The 14,853-nt window shown below is 44.2% G+C and overlaps 2 protein-coding genes across 3 annotated transcripts; one reads left to right on the top strand and one right to left on the bottom strand.

Annotated features, from left to right (window-relative positions):
- The first annotated feature begins 35 nt into the window (after window positions 1–35).
- Window positions 36–4,161, top strand: LOC118310990 (BTB/POZ domain-containing protein 2). The gene is made up of 9 exons (XM_035634445.2): window positions 36–593; window positions 692–811; window positions 1,017–1,173; window positions 1,583–1,688; window positions 1,792–1,989; window positions 2,119–2,311; window positions 2,458–2,545; window positions 2,759–2,905; window positions 3,084–4,161. The coding sequence occupies exons 1-9, from the start codon at window positions 73–75 to the stop codon at window positions 3,243–3,245; spliced, it is 1,692 nt and encodes a 563-aa protein (XP_035490338.2). The 5' UTR covers window positions 36–72; the 3' UTR covers window positions 3,246–4,161.
- A 1,342-nt stretch (window positions 4,162–5,503) lies between these two features.
- On the bottom strand, window positions 5,504–13,332 carry LOC118311135 (elongation factor 2). Of its 2 annotated transcripts, XM_035634704.2 has the most exons (14): window positions 13,097–13,332; window positions 11,671–11,885; window positions 10,562–10,743; window positions 10,217–10,428; window positions 9,947–10,125; window positions 9,514–9,619; window positions 8,952–9,204; window positions 8,650–8,845; window positions 8,393–8,516; window positions 8,005–8,247; window positions 7,110–7,463; window positions 6,778–6,960; window positions 6,424–6,556; window positions 5,504–6,181 (listed from the first exon to the last, which is right to left on the bottom strand). In XM_035634704.2, exons 1-14 carry the CDS (start codon window positions 13,097–13,099, stop codon window positions 5,988–5,990), a joined length of 2,577 nt encoding a protein of 858 aa, XP_035490597.1. In that variant the 5' UTR covers window positions 13,100–13,332; the 3' UTR covers window positions 5,504–5,987. The 2 variants fall into 2 exon arrangements, with proteins under 2 accessions (XP_035490597.1, XP_035490598.1); XM_035634705.2 differs by lacking the exons at window positions 11,671–11,885; window positions 13,097–13,332 and adding an exon at window positions 11,067–11,581.
- Between the last annotated feature and the right edge of the window lie 1,521 nt (window positions 13,333–14,853).

The raw sequence follows: 14,853 nt of genomic DNA, 5'->3' as shown, positions 1-14,853 counted from the left end.
CTATGACTCTCGAGACTACCAGATATACGCAAGACGGTGAAGTGTGTTGTTTACGCATATGCTAAATTCAAGATGGCTGCTGGAGACAACAGTGGCAGGCCTCCTTGCCTTAATTTCTCCGGTCCGGGTCCTTTGGGGAACAGCCAGCCCAGTAACAGCGTGTTCTCCATGCCTGCATCCAACGGCGGAGCGGCCGGTGCGGCTGGGGGAGCGCCGGGAGTCGCGAGGCGTCCCAACCCGCAGCTGGGGCCTGGCGGCGGCGACAGCAACGGTGTTTCGACCGGAGCACCGCCGACTGCGCAGAACCCCCTGCAGCAGCCCGCTGCGGCAGGTGCTGCGGCAACCGGAGCCATGTCCACCCCGGCGTCCAACATGGCATCCGGCGCAGCGTCGAACGCCTCCCATTCGGCGGCACCGAACGCCACTCCGGCGGCTGCGTCCGTGCTGGTGTACCGAGAGCCGGTTTACAACTGGCAGGCGACGAAGAGCACCGTCAAGGAGAGATTCGCCTTCCTGTTCAACAACGAGGTGCTGAGTGACGTTCATTTTTTAGTGGGCAAAGGAATGGGGGTACAAAGGATACCTGCGCACAGGTAAGAGGGTCGCCTGCAGCTTACAGCATGAGCTAGCTACTTCTTAAATGTGCCCAGCGCAAACGTGTGACCTGTCTGCCGACTGGTGTCGTTGCCAGGTTTGTTCTGGCTGTGGGGAGCGCTGTGTTTGATGCGATGTTCAACGGTGGGATGGCGACGACCTCCACGGAAATCGAGCTTCCTGATGTGGAACCGGCTGCTTTTCTCGCCTTGTTGAAGTAAGGAGGGAGAGAGCGAGTCATCCAAACCGATGGTTTGAATGTCACTCCAGTGGACGTGTGTTGCTGTATTTATTATGATTTAAATTTGGGAAATGGTAATAATTGGCATCTACATTTAAGATGAAACAATGAAGATTAAGATTAAATTAAGAATCCACATCACTAAATTAGTGACACATTAAAATGGTGCCGCCTCCCGCAGGTTCCTCTACTCTGATGAAGTCCAGATCGGGCCCGAGACGGTGATGACCACACTCTATACAGCGAAGAAGTATGCAGTGCCAGCCCTGGAGGCCCACTGTGTGGAGTTCCTGAAGAAGAACCTGAGAGCAGACAATGCTTTCATGTTGCTCACACAGGTCATCATTGCACAGATTTTTTTTAAAAAAAGGAAAAGAAAAAACAACACACACATATGCACACAGCTCAGCAGTTCATGTAGAGGGCATCATTTGGATAGGGAAATTGTTCCAAACTGTTGTCAATCTTATTTCCTGGAGCGAAAAACCCTATAGGCCCGTATATCGTGAAGATTTCAACAAAGAGGCTTGTTTTGACATTCAGTTTGCTGTATTAGCAGTTGAAATTTTCACTTTGTTGTGTGTTTACAACTCATAGAGATCATTTTTATTGATGTATTTATTTACCTGCCATACAGCACTAATTGAACCATAATCTCATACAAAAATATAAACACAAGATGTCAGTTTTAACCATCTACAGATGTACAAATGCATGTCCCAAACTGTGACGTGTTCCTTTTTTCAGGCACGACTGTTTGATGAGCCTCAGCTTGCCAGCCTTTGTCTAGAAAACATTGATAAGAACACTGGAGACGCTCTCGCTGCCGAGGGCTTCACCGACATAGACTTGGGTAATTTCTCCACGCTGTCCCTGGAGGTTGTCATCTCTCTGAATGCTATCTGTTTCTATGTGTTGTATAGCTCGCCATTGATTTTTACGTCTCCCTCCTTCAGACACACTGGTGGCAGTGTTGGAGAGGGACACTCTCGGGGTGAGGGAGGTGCGTCTGTTTGGAGCTGCGGTGCGTTGGGCAGAGGCTGAGGCTCACAGGCAGCAGCTGCAGCCCACACCTGAAAACAAACGCAAAGTCCTGGGCAAAGCCCTCACACTCATCCGCTTCCCTCTAATGACCATCGAGGAGTTTGCTGCAGGTGAACGACAGCACCGTAAACGGACACAGTTTCTTTACTGGACTCACTCTTTGTCTATTTTTCTCTCTCCCAAAATAGACACTTTAGACTCTGATCTTTGTCCTTTGTCCTTTGGTCATGTGCCTTCAGGTCCAGCCCAGTCCAGTATTCTTAGTGACAGGGAGGTGGTAAGTCTCTTCCTCCACTTCACGGTGAACCCAAAGCCCCGTGTTGAGTTCATTGACCGGCCTCGCTGCTGCCTCCGCGGGAAGGAGTGCAGCATCACGCGTTTTGGACAGGTGGAGAGCCGCTGGGGCTACAGCGGAACAAGCGATCGCATACGGTGAGTGAAGAGCAGAGCTGATTTTAGACAAATAGTCAAAAGAAAAGAAAATAGCACTATTCTTTCATTATACATTGCATTGCATTTACAAAGGACTTACCTGTCAAAACTTTTCGAAAATGTTCCTGCTCCCTGTTTCCTCTCAGGTTCTCAGTAAACAGAAGGATATTTGTGGTTGGGTTCGGCCTCTATGGCTCTATACACGGACCCACAGACTACCAAGTCAACATACAGGTAAGGACCTTTACCCTTCACAAATTTGTCATGCTGTCCAGAGTTCTTGTCGACAAGTCAACCCCTGGGGAGGGGTGTGCAATATTTGTCATACCCACCTATTTATAGACTTTTCTATTTAGGATTCTAAAAGTGGTTTGTCTCTCTTTTATATCATAACCGATGCTGTATAACACAGTTTGGATGTTTGTGACTTGCCTTCTCTTCATGCAGATAATTCACACAGACAGCAACACGGTGCTGGGACAGAACGATACAGGCTTCAGCTGTGATGGCTCGGCCAACACCTTCAGAGTCATGTTCAAGGAACCAGTGGAGATACTACCCAACGTCAACTACACTGCCTGTGCTACACTTAAGGTCTGGGAATTTTAGATGATAGATACATAAGAGAAAACATTCAGCTTGTGTTCTGCTGTCTAGCAGTACACTGGCATATAGGTTAAATTGTGTATTTTTTCCCTTAATGGTAGTTTAAGACAATCTAATTTGCTACTATTCAGTGAACACTTATCTTTCCTTTTCTTTTGGCTTGCAGGGTCCAGACTCTCATTATGGGACCAAGGGAATGCGAAAGGTAACATATGAGTCATCGTCCACCGGCACAAAGACCTGTTTCACCTTCTGCTACGCAGCAGGCAACAACAACGGCACTTCCGTGGAGGACGGACAGATTCCTGAGGTCATCTTCTACACATAGTCACCTATGACTCAGCAGCGATATTCCATCAAATGTGACAGCCTGACACCAGCACAGGGCCTCACCTCAGCAGCCGTGCTGGGGACTTATCTGTCAGACATCATTCTGTTCCCCTCCATATAGTGCCCTACCATTGGCCACATGGGAAGACAACTAGCTGTGAGGCGTTGTAGGTCACTACATGGGGCGAAGCTTGTTATTTGAGATGCTGTCTCTCTTTCTTAGTGACTTCTTTTGTCCCTTTGTGTTGTAGTGATGCCAGTCTCTGACACAGACATGACTGTAACAGACTCCACAGGGGAATGAGAGAGGGAAGGAGGAGCCTCTTTGATCAATCACAGTATCCATGTCACTGCTGTGGATTGACGGCATAAGGCTTGACACTGAAATCTACTTAAGCTGTACGATTCCCCTTCTTCTACTCCACAGCATTAGTGCAAAGGAGCGTCTCAACTGTATGAATGTACAGTATATCACATTTGCCAAGAAAATATCCTTATCATTGTCTAGTCACTCAATTCTACATGACTTCCATAGACTCACAGACCTCATAGGCTTCATGAACTCTTGGCAAATTTGAACCAAACTTCGTACTAATCTCAGAAAATATGAATATGGTAAGCAATTTGGGGGTTTCTACATACAGTACAATCTGTGATATCTTGTGTCCTTGCTTGGTAGTTGCCTATAACCAAGATAACTTGCACTTCTTGGCCTTGCATATGTTCGTTTGGTTGTTCTATGGATGCACACTGACTCTTCAGATATGTTTCTATTTAGCTTTGTTTTAAAAAGTGTGGGCAGAAGAGCTTTCCTTCTTGGTGCGGAAGTCAAAGGGTTGTATATTGAAGTGGCATTTATTAACATTATATATGTAACTTGAAATAACTATTGATTAAAGAGTGAGGAAAAAACATTGCGATACTTGTTTTTTTTTAACACCTAATCTAAAGCAAAAATGACATTGTGGGAAATGTGCTCTCTTACAGAGAGTTGGTAAGGATTAGTACTACTGTTCTGTCGGTCCTCCAAATTGTATTGCTTGTCTAATCCAAGCAATTGTTAGCATAGTTTAGCATAAAGATGGGAAATGGGGCAAGAGCTTGGCTCTGTCCAACGCAATCAAATCCACCTATAGCCCTCTTAAGTGAAATATTTAATTAGGTATAAAAGTGTCAAAGTATAATCCCGTACTGAGGTAATAAGGAAGCTAAAGTAAGCAATAGTAAAATTCATCAATGAAATGAATAGAATACAAATATAAAAACTAAACAAAACAAAACATTAAATGCAACACTAGCAGTGTTCACAGCCTTATTTGCGGAGGCGTATTCCTTTTTTAAATGGCAATAATAATTATGAGACTGATATATGCTTGTTTTAAATTTTTCAGTTCTAAGGACACAGTATATATTACTTCATGGAACGTCTGCTTGTTGCCTGGCAACGGCTCAGAGCAGAGAATATGGTGCAATGAAAGTGGCTGGAGATATATATATATATATATATATATATATATATATATATATATAATGTGCATACATACATGTCAATTTTAAACCTTTTTACTTTAATACAGATTAAACAAAAAAATTATATTGTGGTAAGTGGTGAGCGTTAGAATTTTGTTCCCACTCACAAAGGATGTGAAGATGATGAAGTAAAGAACCAGTGCTGTGTTTAAACAAGCTTTTTTTATATTAAAAAAAAAACTTTCTGTCATTAGCACAAACAATAATCTCAGGCACTGTAACCAACAATTATTTTCATTATCATTTTACCTGACAGTTATTTTCTTTAGTAATTGTTAAGTGTTAAAAATATTAGAATTATTATTTATCATAGCTAAAATGATCATGGTCTAACTGCTTGATTTAAAGAACCCCATGTTTAGAGTTTTTATCGACTGAGAAACTTTTGGGCCTGACAGGAAGTTTTTGAAGCTTAGACAGTTGCCAAATCAGTATTTGATTTTTTCTTCTTTTTTTTTTAATGCATTACCCCAAAAATCCTAAAAGCGTTAATTGGTGGAGAGTGTCACTGAAATGACAGCCCTGGAAAGAAGTAAATATTCACATTTGAGGGACCCATAAGAGATCAAACTGGCCATGGGGTGTTGTATTAATGTTCTCATCTAACTCACTGACTGAAAGTAAATAGGCATATTCCCAAAATGTTTAACTATTCCTTCAGTTTCAACCAAATGACTTGAGCAATAACAATATTATAATATAATAATAATAGATACATTTTCATCACGCTGTTGAATTTTTTTATTCAGTACATCCACTGAGCAAAGGTCCAATCCAGAGAGCTTGACTTCTGTTACACTTTATTGTGATTTTCATAGTTTATCTGACCATGACCCATTTAAATATGCATTATTGCAGAAGTATCACAGTGCACTGAACAGGCCCATCCTGGCAGATGAGTGGGGTAGACGGGGGTGATGGAGAGGAAAAGAAGAAACGAGGAATTCATAATACAACTGCTTTAATCAAATTGTTCCCCAAAACCCTTGCCCTAGGCACTTGGTGTTCTGTAGCTGTGTAATGAAAAAAAAAAAGCATCACTGCTTCCACTAGCCTAAAAACGAAAACTTAAGCTTTGTTTCTGCTCCGGCCTCAAAGTCAAAACAATTTGTGCAATGTATCTTGAAGCCTGTGCAAATATTTTTAAAGTGCCCATGGGGTAGGGTTTAGAGATTGATTTGGTATTTTTTTCTTATACAGGGGTCAATGTTTACAGTTTGTCCAAGTAGTTGTCGAGGGCAGGTATGCCCTCCTTCAGACCTTTGCGTTTCCTAATTTCAGCAACTACTTGGAAGGGTCTGGTGGCGGGGTCGCTGGGGTCTCCTTGGAGAATCTGCCAGTGATCAAACACACACTGAGGAAAGGCCTGGCCTCCAGTGTTGCTGCGCAGGTCAGCTGTGAACCCTGGGGGAAAGACGCACACATCATTAGCACTGTTTTCTCCGCCAAGAATGCGACTCTGATGCAGGATTTACTTAAAATATTTTTTCTATTTGGTTTGTTGTAAACACCTATCTGCTGACTGATGAATCTGACCTTCTTCACATCATCACCAGACTCACTCAAAAAACCTTCCCATATGAGTGAGTGAGTCATGAAACTACAGCAGCAAGACCTCACAGCAAAAGACTGGAGCACAAACTCACCAAAGGACTCGTTGACGGGCAGGTAGGCTTTCACCACAAACATGGGAGTTCCAATCACGTGGGTTTCCTCAAACACGTGACCTCGTTTCCTGTTCAACACGCCATAGATCCCACCGACCACCTGCTCGGGGCACTGCATAGACAAGGGGCACAGCCGTCAGACATACCGTGCACAATTATGATCATCTTATAATTCAAGTGTTTGTAAGGCACGTTTCTCTATTTGTCAAAATGCAACCACAACAATGAAGTAAAATGAGACATGAAGGTTATTAGATTTACAAATTAAAATAAATTTCTGCCATTTTCCCAAACTTGGTTTTTCCTTTTGGTAGTCTGCCTCCAAACACACACCTGTATCTCCACCAGGTAAATGGGCTCCATGAGACGTGGCTGAGCGGTGAGCTGGCAGGCGTACAGGACCCGACGAGCTGTGGGAATAATCTGTCCTCCACCGCGGTGGATGGCGTCTGCGTGCAGTGTCACGTCATGGATGTCAAAGCGGACAGCGCGCAAGTTCTCCTCACATAGCGCACCCTGCAGGACGAAGACAGCGACTGCAACATTATTCTCAGGGGTGTGCTGGAACAAGTAGTTCCACTGAGTGCACAGCATCACACACACATCTGATTACACAGAGCTACTCATTTAAAATGCAACTGGAGTCAAACTGAATTGCCGCTCACCTCTTTGGTTGCCCACTGGAAACCAGCCACCACACTGTCCTTGATCTCATTGAGGTACTGTACTCCCTTCGTCACGTCTATCAGCAGGTTGGGCCCGTTTCCATCTGGACCGAAGCACCAGATCTTCCTGGCTTCTGTCACATCCCATTCATACTTGTCGGCGAGGAAACGTGCACGCGCCTTAAGCTCCTGCCGTGCGGTGACATCCCCCTTCTCCATATCTTCAGCCAGGCCGTCGGGGAAAGGGCGGGACTTCATGAAAAGGCGATTGTGCTTGTTGGGGGACTTAGACAAACACATCTGGTCAGATTCTTCCGACACTGTCTCTCTGTAGGACACCACTGGGTCTGATTTCTGGAAATTGAGGAAAGGAAAGGAAGTCAGAATTGAGAATATGACGATGCAATGATGTGAGGATCATACGACTTCATCTCAAGACTGAGCAAGGAGTGTCAAGTAATGTGCCAGACCTTGGCTCAAATTTTCCAACCTTTGCTGTGATGTTGACACTTCACAAAACATTCCTTCAGTTTGCAAGCATTACAGGAAAACTAAAGACATGTAGCACCCTGAAGTTTAGTAGTTTGAACACCATTTCTGTCTGCTTACAAAGGTCACGTGTCACCTCAAACCAAATTATCTATAAATTATTTTGTACATAATCCACGTACTTAATGAAGCAGTGACCTTAATTTGTTAGGGGAACCTTATATATCAGATATCAAATAACATGACAATCCATTGAATAAGCTTGACGGGTTTTTCACTTCATGGCACTGGTTTGTCTCATGTAAAATAAATCATTTTAACTTTAGCTTCATAACAGTGACTTGTCCTGCACCCAACCAGGATCTTATAGGAACAATCTCTGTCCCTCTATATTGGCTGTCCTCACCTTCAGTGGGATGCAGGCGTGGTCCTCCTCCAGGTCTTTCAGGCAGATCTCCAGGTGCAGCTCCCCCGCTCCAGCGATGATGTGCTCCCCGGACTCCTCGATGATGCACTGCACCATGGGGTCAGACTTGGCCAGGCGCTTCAGACCCTCCACCAGCTTGGGCAGGTCGGCAGGGTTCTTGGCCTCCACAGCGACTCTGACCACAGGGCTCACACTGAACTTCATCACCCTCAGGTTGTGGGCCTTAACACAGAGAAACCGACTTATAGGACTTGTTTTTCTTTTTGTGTTCTTGTGACAGCCAGCAATAACTGAGTATTAACACAGTCACTGTACAGTAACAGCACTATTTGATATATGCAGAAGGGGGAAAAAAAGAATACGCTACTTGTTCAAAGGTGGTAATGGTCCCCGTCTTAATAAGGTACTGGTCCACTCCAACAAGACCCACAATGTTGCCACATGGGACATCTTCAATAGGCTCCACATACCGGCCCATCATCAGAATGGTCCTGGATGGAAGAGGACAGCGACGCTGGATAAAAAGTTGCCAACAAATACCTGGAAACACGAGGGAAGAAGAGGAGCCCCTCTTTTCCTTCTTCAACCAGGCCTCTGTGTGGTTTCTCAACAAAACATACTCACCTCTGGATGGGTTTGATGAAGAGGTCCTCTTTTTTACCAGGGGTGTAGTTTGGCCCCATGATGCGTACTTTCAGGCCAGTGGAAACTGTTCCAGAAAACACACGACCGAAGGCGTAGAAACGACCCTTGTCGGTGGTTGGGACCATCTTGGAAATGTACATCATCAGCGGAGCCTTGGAATCGCAGTTTTTAATACCTGAGCAGAGAGAATATGGCAGCGTCAAAGCCAGAACAAAGTTATCATCGTGGTCTTCCTCATCAAATGAGGTCCCGTCCACAGGGCGAAGGTGTGTGGCACTGACCCATGGCAGCCTCGTCGTCTCCAGGTCCTTCGTAGAGCAGCTCACAGCGGTATCTCTGTGCCGTGACGGGGGAGGGCAGGTGGATGGTGATCATCTGGAGCAGGGCCTCTCCAGCAGGCAGCCAGCGACGCATCACAGCCTTCAGCAGGGGCTTCCCCTCCTTCTCCTTGTCCTCTGAGTCGAGTTTGACATCCAGCTTCTCAATCAGTTTGGCTGTCTCTTCCTTTTTAAAATTCATGATGGCGTCAAACACCTAAGAGAGAGAGGGCAAAAAAAGAAGACTTCTTTTTTCCCTTTACTTTTTAAAGGCCTTCGCTAATACAATTTTTATTAATATGATTACTGGTGCAGCCTGTGTTTTTTAGTTCATTCATCTTAGTGTCCCAGGTTGTATCCACCGTCAGACCTCCACAGTGCATTTTGCTACTAGGGATCGCTACGGTCCGAATTATAAAGGCTTAAAATCAAATTTTAACAGTATATTAACAGAATTCACACTATTCATCAGATATATTAAACATTTATCAAGCTACAGGTTTTTCCACAGTGTATTTTCTGTCACCTTAAAGATCGGGTCCAAAACAAGCTGGGAGAAGGTGCGAGGAAGTTTCTGACCATCGGGACCAGTAGCGGTCTTGCTGAATTTGCCAACACTTGGATCAAAATATCTGAAAGAAGCAGAAGAATAAGATATTAAACAACATCAGGATGTTCAAATATATGCCAGACGCACGTGTTTTATTATTGTCTTGTGTTATTAATTGTACAATATGTAGCTGCTATGATGTAACATCATGATCATTTCCTAACAGGTGCAAGAACATTTTACGGAGAAACTTATCACCAGCTGAAAATCTGGTTGTGATGCTTTCACTTGAGGCTCTGGTGACGTACAATGGATGTGTACTGTCTGCACACTGTGACATCATTATTGGGTCCAACAGAGAGTTCATCTCTGACCACTCCCAGCCTCACATCAGTGCACTAATGTTTACCTCTCTCCCCACAGCTTCTTCATCATGTCCTCCACTTTCTTACACCTCTCAGCTGATCCCATCTGAGCGTATCCTTTAGCCGCAAACTTAGCCACATACATCTCGGCAAACTGCTTCAAGGTGAACGCCCAGCCGTGGAGGCCAGAGCCGAACCCAACAGTACCGATGATGGGGTCAACCTGAGAGGAAAAAAAAGGTCCAGTAGTCTTTGTGTTTTTAAATTCAGGCTATTTTAGTGCATCGGGTGTGTCTGCAGTGCATATGCCGTACCATGATGTTTCCCATGGGTCCCCCCTCGTCCTCTCCGTAGGTGGAGATAATGACGTTGACGTTCTCCACAATACGCTGGAAGGTCTGGAAGAGCTCGTCTGGCTCCAGCTGGAGCTCAAGCAGAGCCCGGTCCATCTTGTTCATCATCAGAACCGGTTTGATGCGCTCAGCGATGGCCTGCCGCAGTACGGTCTCGGTCTGCACGCACACACCTAGCAGAGGAAATAAACCGGCGAGTCTGGGTGAGAAGCGAGAGTGTGCATGGCTGTTTTCAGACATGAAGTGACCAGATATTTTGGGGAGTTTGAAAAACGCAGCAGAAGAGATGAGACATTGCATAATTACCCGAGACACAGTCCACCACCACCAAGGCTCCATCGGTTACCCTGAGTGCAGCAGTGACCTCAGAGGAGAAGTCGACGTGACCTGGAGAATCTATCAGGTTGATGAGGAAGCCGTTTCCGTCTTTACACTGCTTGATAAATGCCAAGTCATTGTCTTCGAGCTCGTAGTACAGGGAGATTGCCCTGAGTCACAGAGAGAGAGAAGTTAAAGTTAGTCATGGGATAGTTTGTCTGTCACTACCAATTCATCTTAAAAATAAATGTAAAGGATAAGTTAAAAAAAGGTCAATTAAATATGTTAAACTGAACCACTGAGTGGTGAGTGGAGTCTTTGCAATCTGAGTGCTATTCCTGACCTGACTGGCAGGATTTCAGTTGATATTTAAAAATACAAACGAGTGTCAGTGCTGGAACAGTTACTGAATCCAGACAGAAGACATCTTGGGTGGACTAAGTGTCTACAGTAAGGATATTTGGAAAAACAATATTGAAATAAAGGAACATACTAAAAATGGGACTTAAACACAGCGAGATTAAGGATTTCCCAGGGAGAAACTCGTGCTTTGCCTTCCTTAATGTCAGTAGATAAGAAGTAGGATTCTACTGATGACCTGAAAACAAAACAAATATAGTGATCATTAGAAAGTAGAAATGATGGTGACAAAAGGCTGTAATATAATAGTCATAATATTTCATATAAATAATAGTCCTTGTGTGTTTCTGTGCATTTCTTTCTTCAATCTGTGATGCTATTAATGTAACTAACTGGAACAAAACCACAGGTTGATGTGAAAATTAAAGTCCCTGAGAACCTATTTGTCTCAGTCAGTCTCACCATGGGCGATGAAGTCAATATGTGAGTGAAAATCTAATGACAGTTGTGGGGTTGTGACCTCATGTTGTCAATCCATCTGATCAAACCACACCCATAGGAGATCAGATCATTGGATTTGTTTATAAATATGGGTATGGCTTTTATCGCTTCACGAAATTTGACTGATATTTTTGCACATTTAGTCTTAAACATTTACTGAACCAGAAAAATGCTTCCAGCCAAGTTTTCAGGACCTTTAATAGTGGTTTCTGAACCCTGTCTTCCGAACCACATACGTTGATTTGATGGTGATACAGCGCTCCTGCTCATCTTTGCGCGTGTCTGTGAAGCGGGTCTCTCCGGCCCGGGACGAGGCAATGATACCCGCCTTGGACACCAGCGAGTCGGTCAGCGTGGACTTCCCATGATCCACGTGGGCAATCACAGACATGTTCCTGATGTTGGATTTCTTGTCCATGATGGTACGGATCTGATCCACAGTGAAGTTCACCTGTTGGTGGGGGGGACAGGGGGGAGTCGTGTGTTCAGGGGGTTGGGTTACATTCATCCCTTTACAACCTGCAGAGGTTCATTTTATTCAACCAACGTCTATTTATTTATGTCCACTTCCAGAGCTCTGTATCAATTCCAAGTAGAGTTATAAAAAGAAAGACATGTTTGAAACTGAATCCATCAGCCTCGACCCGGAGGAGAATGGGCACCGTATAAACACTTTACCTTCTGCTTTTAAACCAGGCAAACAAGAAGACCCGGAAACACTGAGTCATTGACTCACCACGGTGCCAAACTATTTCACAATCATCCAGGGAACAGGATGTTGCTCAGTTTTATATCTGAAATTACTATGAATAAGATAAATGGAGCTAAATATGCACTAGGTTTTTCTCAATCTCTCCTTTCCATTCACGATTAAAAGGTTTGATCACTTTATCATCATATACCGTATAACTTAAAATGTCATATATGGGGGGGGGGGGGGGGTTCCTCCTATAGGATCATAAAGTAAAAACAACTATTGATCTTGTGACGTTTAACATAATTCTGGCATGCATCTTACATAATAATAAGCAACCGAGCTATTTAATATCAAGGTAATAGTTCATTTCAAGTCATCTCAAGTTGTCCAACATTGTGGGGCAATGCTGAAATGCAATGCGGCTCTCTGTGGGTGACGTCTTTTTATGGGCCTATGTATAAATATGTCATTGCATATTTTTTGCCGCCGCCTCGCATCCTAAATGTAAATGCACTATTCACAGTGATACCAGGATCCACCAGCTGTCAGGACCGCGCGTGTCGCCCGTCGCACTAAGTGTGAACACGCATGATACGAGCGCAGCCGCGCTCCAGCAGCCTGGTGGTATTAAAAGATTTGCAGTGAGTGTCACGGTGGGGCAGATCGGGCCGGACCGTTTTTTAGGCCACAGGCCTAAACGCTGCTGCGTACTTTACCTCAGATGACACCGGGGGCCCGCATCTGACACAGGACCGGGCGCACGGGCATCCGTTTCAGCCACACTCACACCTGACAGGCTCCGCAGCTTATTAAACTATGAACATGGAGTGGATTCAGGAAGTGGAGCCTTCTTTTTTTTTTTTTTGTCTTTATTTTTTTTTTTACTTCCCCCGTTTCTCCCTTGATTCAAATGGATGAAGCACACGATCGCGACGCCCATGCAAGTACAGACTTTTTGGACTCACCATCTTGACTGCAGGCGGGCGCTCTTCGTGCGTGACGGCTGCTCGCTGTGATCCCTGCCTCTGAAGGCAGACCCGCTGCTGCTGCTGCTGCTGCTGCCGCCGCTGCTGCGTAGTGCTGCAGGACCGGCGCTGCGGCAGCAGGGGGCGCTCTCGTGCCGCGGCCTGGTCACATGGGAGCGGACGCGTCTGTGCGTGCTGCTGGGCGTGTGTGCGTGCGAGGAGATAAAGAGTTAGTTTTATTCTCCTTTTTTTTTTATTGAGTCAGGTTCTGTCGCCACCACATGGCCAAATCTATTTCGATTCCCCGTGTACTGGACAATGAGGCCATTTTAACCAATATGCAGCATTTAAAAAAAAGGAAAGAAATACAACAACAAAAAAGTTGGCCAGACAAACAGCCATGGGATTCATGAGTTCTGAAGTACACAAAGGAAATGCCAAGATAAACTGGCTGTTTGCGTGCTCTATATATTTTCTGGGCCAGATGAAATGGCACATTGGCGCCTACATTTCAAAGATTTGTCCATGTTATATTGAGTAATACAATACATATCAGATCCAATTTAAAGGGCACATTTACAAATATATAATGATATTCACCGACTCTCAAACATCATATATAAAAGCAGAATATATAAAGGCAGATCAAAACTCCCACAAATAACAGTAAAAATGCATTTATTATAATTTATTCATTGTATATATTACTTATCTTATTTTTTGTTTTGTACTATTGCACCGTGGGTCCGAGATAAATGGTTTTTCAATTCCTCTGTATGTCTGGAACCATATTGCAGGAATTGACAATGTAGTAGACTTGACTTGACATTGCTCTTGAATAAGATATTAGTTAAATAAGTCTTAGTGACAGGGAGGGCACTGGAAAGCCAGTAGCCAGTCCATATCTGCCTTTGTGTTGCTGACATTTTACACCATGGCTGTTGGGTTTGTGGTTGCCGTTTATGAAGATCTCTCAAGTCCTTCTCCCTTATCAAATATCCTTTTTCTTGTGGACAAAGTACGAGCCGTCCCACCTCCGGATGCTGTAGCAGATCTCTGCCAGCTGAGGGCACAGCAGGACAGAGCATCTTGGGGCATGTTGAGAGAAACTGAAATGAGGTAAAGCAGAGATATAAGACATGCATCGGACCTGTGCTTTTGTGAATGTGGTCATATGATCACGCACGCACACACACACACACACACACACACACACGTATGTGAAGGGTATTTGGATGATTTATTTTTCCCTCTCTGGACTGAAATTTTCATTCTTCATGGATATAACATAGCAAGCCCATAATGGGCCCTCATGACAGCAGATGAGCCCCAGACTTGATATTTTATTCTACTGGAAGAACCTTTAAAAAAAGAAAGAAATCATCCATTTCTAGGATGGAAAATGTTGAAATGTTGCTTGAGGATTTTTTTGTCCTGATGAAGGGAAAAGGAGGAAGGACAAAGCTGGGGGAGGATATTACCAAGAATAATGAGTTTTTATGACCTGGAAACCACTGGTTTCCGATTATTTCCCACTAATAACTGATCTATAAAGCATTAGTTAATTGCCATGAAAGCCCCCCATTACAACTTAATAACCCTGTATAAACTGTGGAACTGTCCTTTCTATTTATCCTCAAAGGTCGACGAGAACAAGGAAACTGAATTAAAAGGCTTTGAGAAAAGCAGTACAGCAGTTATAAACACAAGGGAGGAAACATATTGAAGTTTGTGTTGGAAGCCAGAAACCAATCATT

This window comes from Scophthalmus maximus, chromosome 5, assembly GCF_022379125.1.
Source record: "Scophthalmus maximus strain ysfricsl-2021 chromosome 5, ASM2237912v1, whole genome shotgun sequence".
NCBI lineage: Eukaryota > Metazoa > Chordata > Actinopteri > Pleuronectiformes > Scophthalmidae > Scophthalmus > Scophthalmus maximus.
This window is presented reverse-complemented; position numbering and strand designations above follow the sequence as displayed.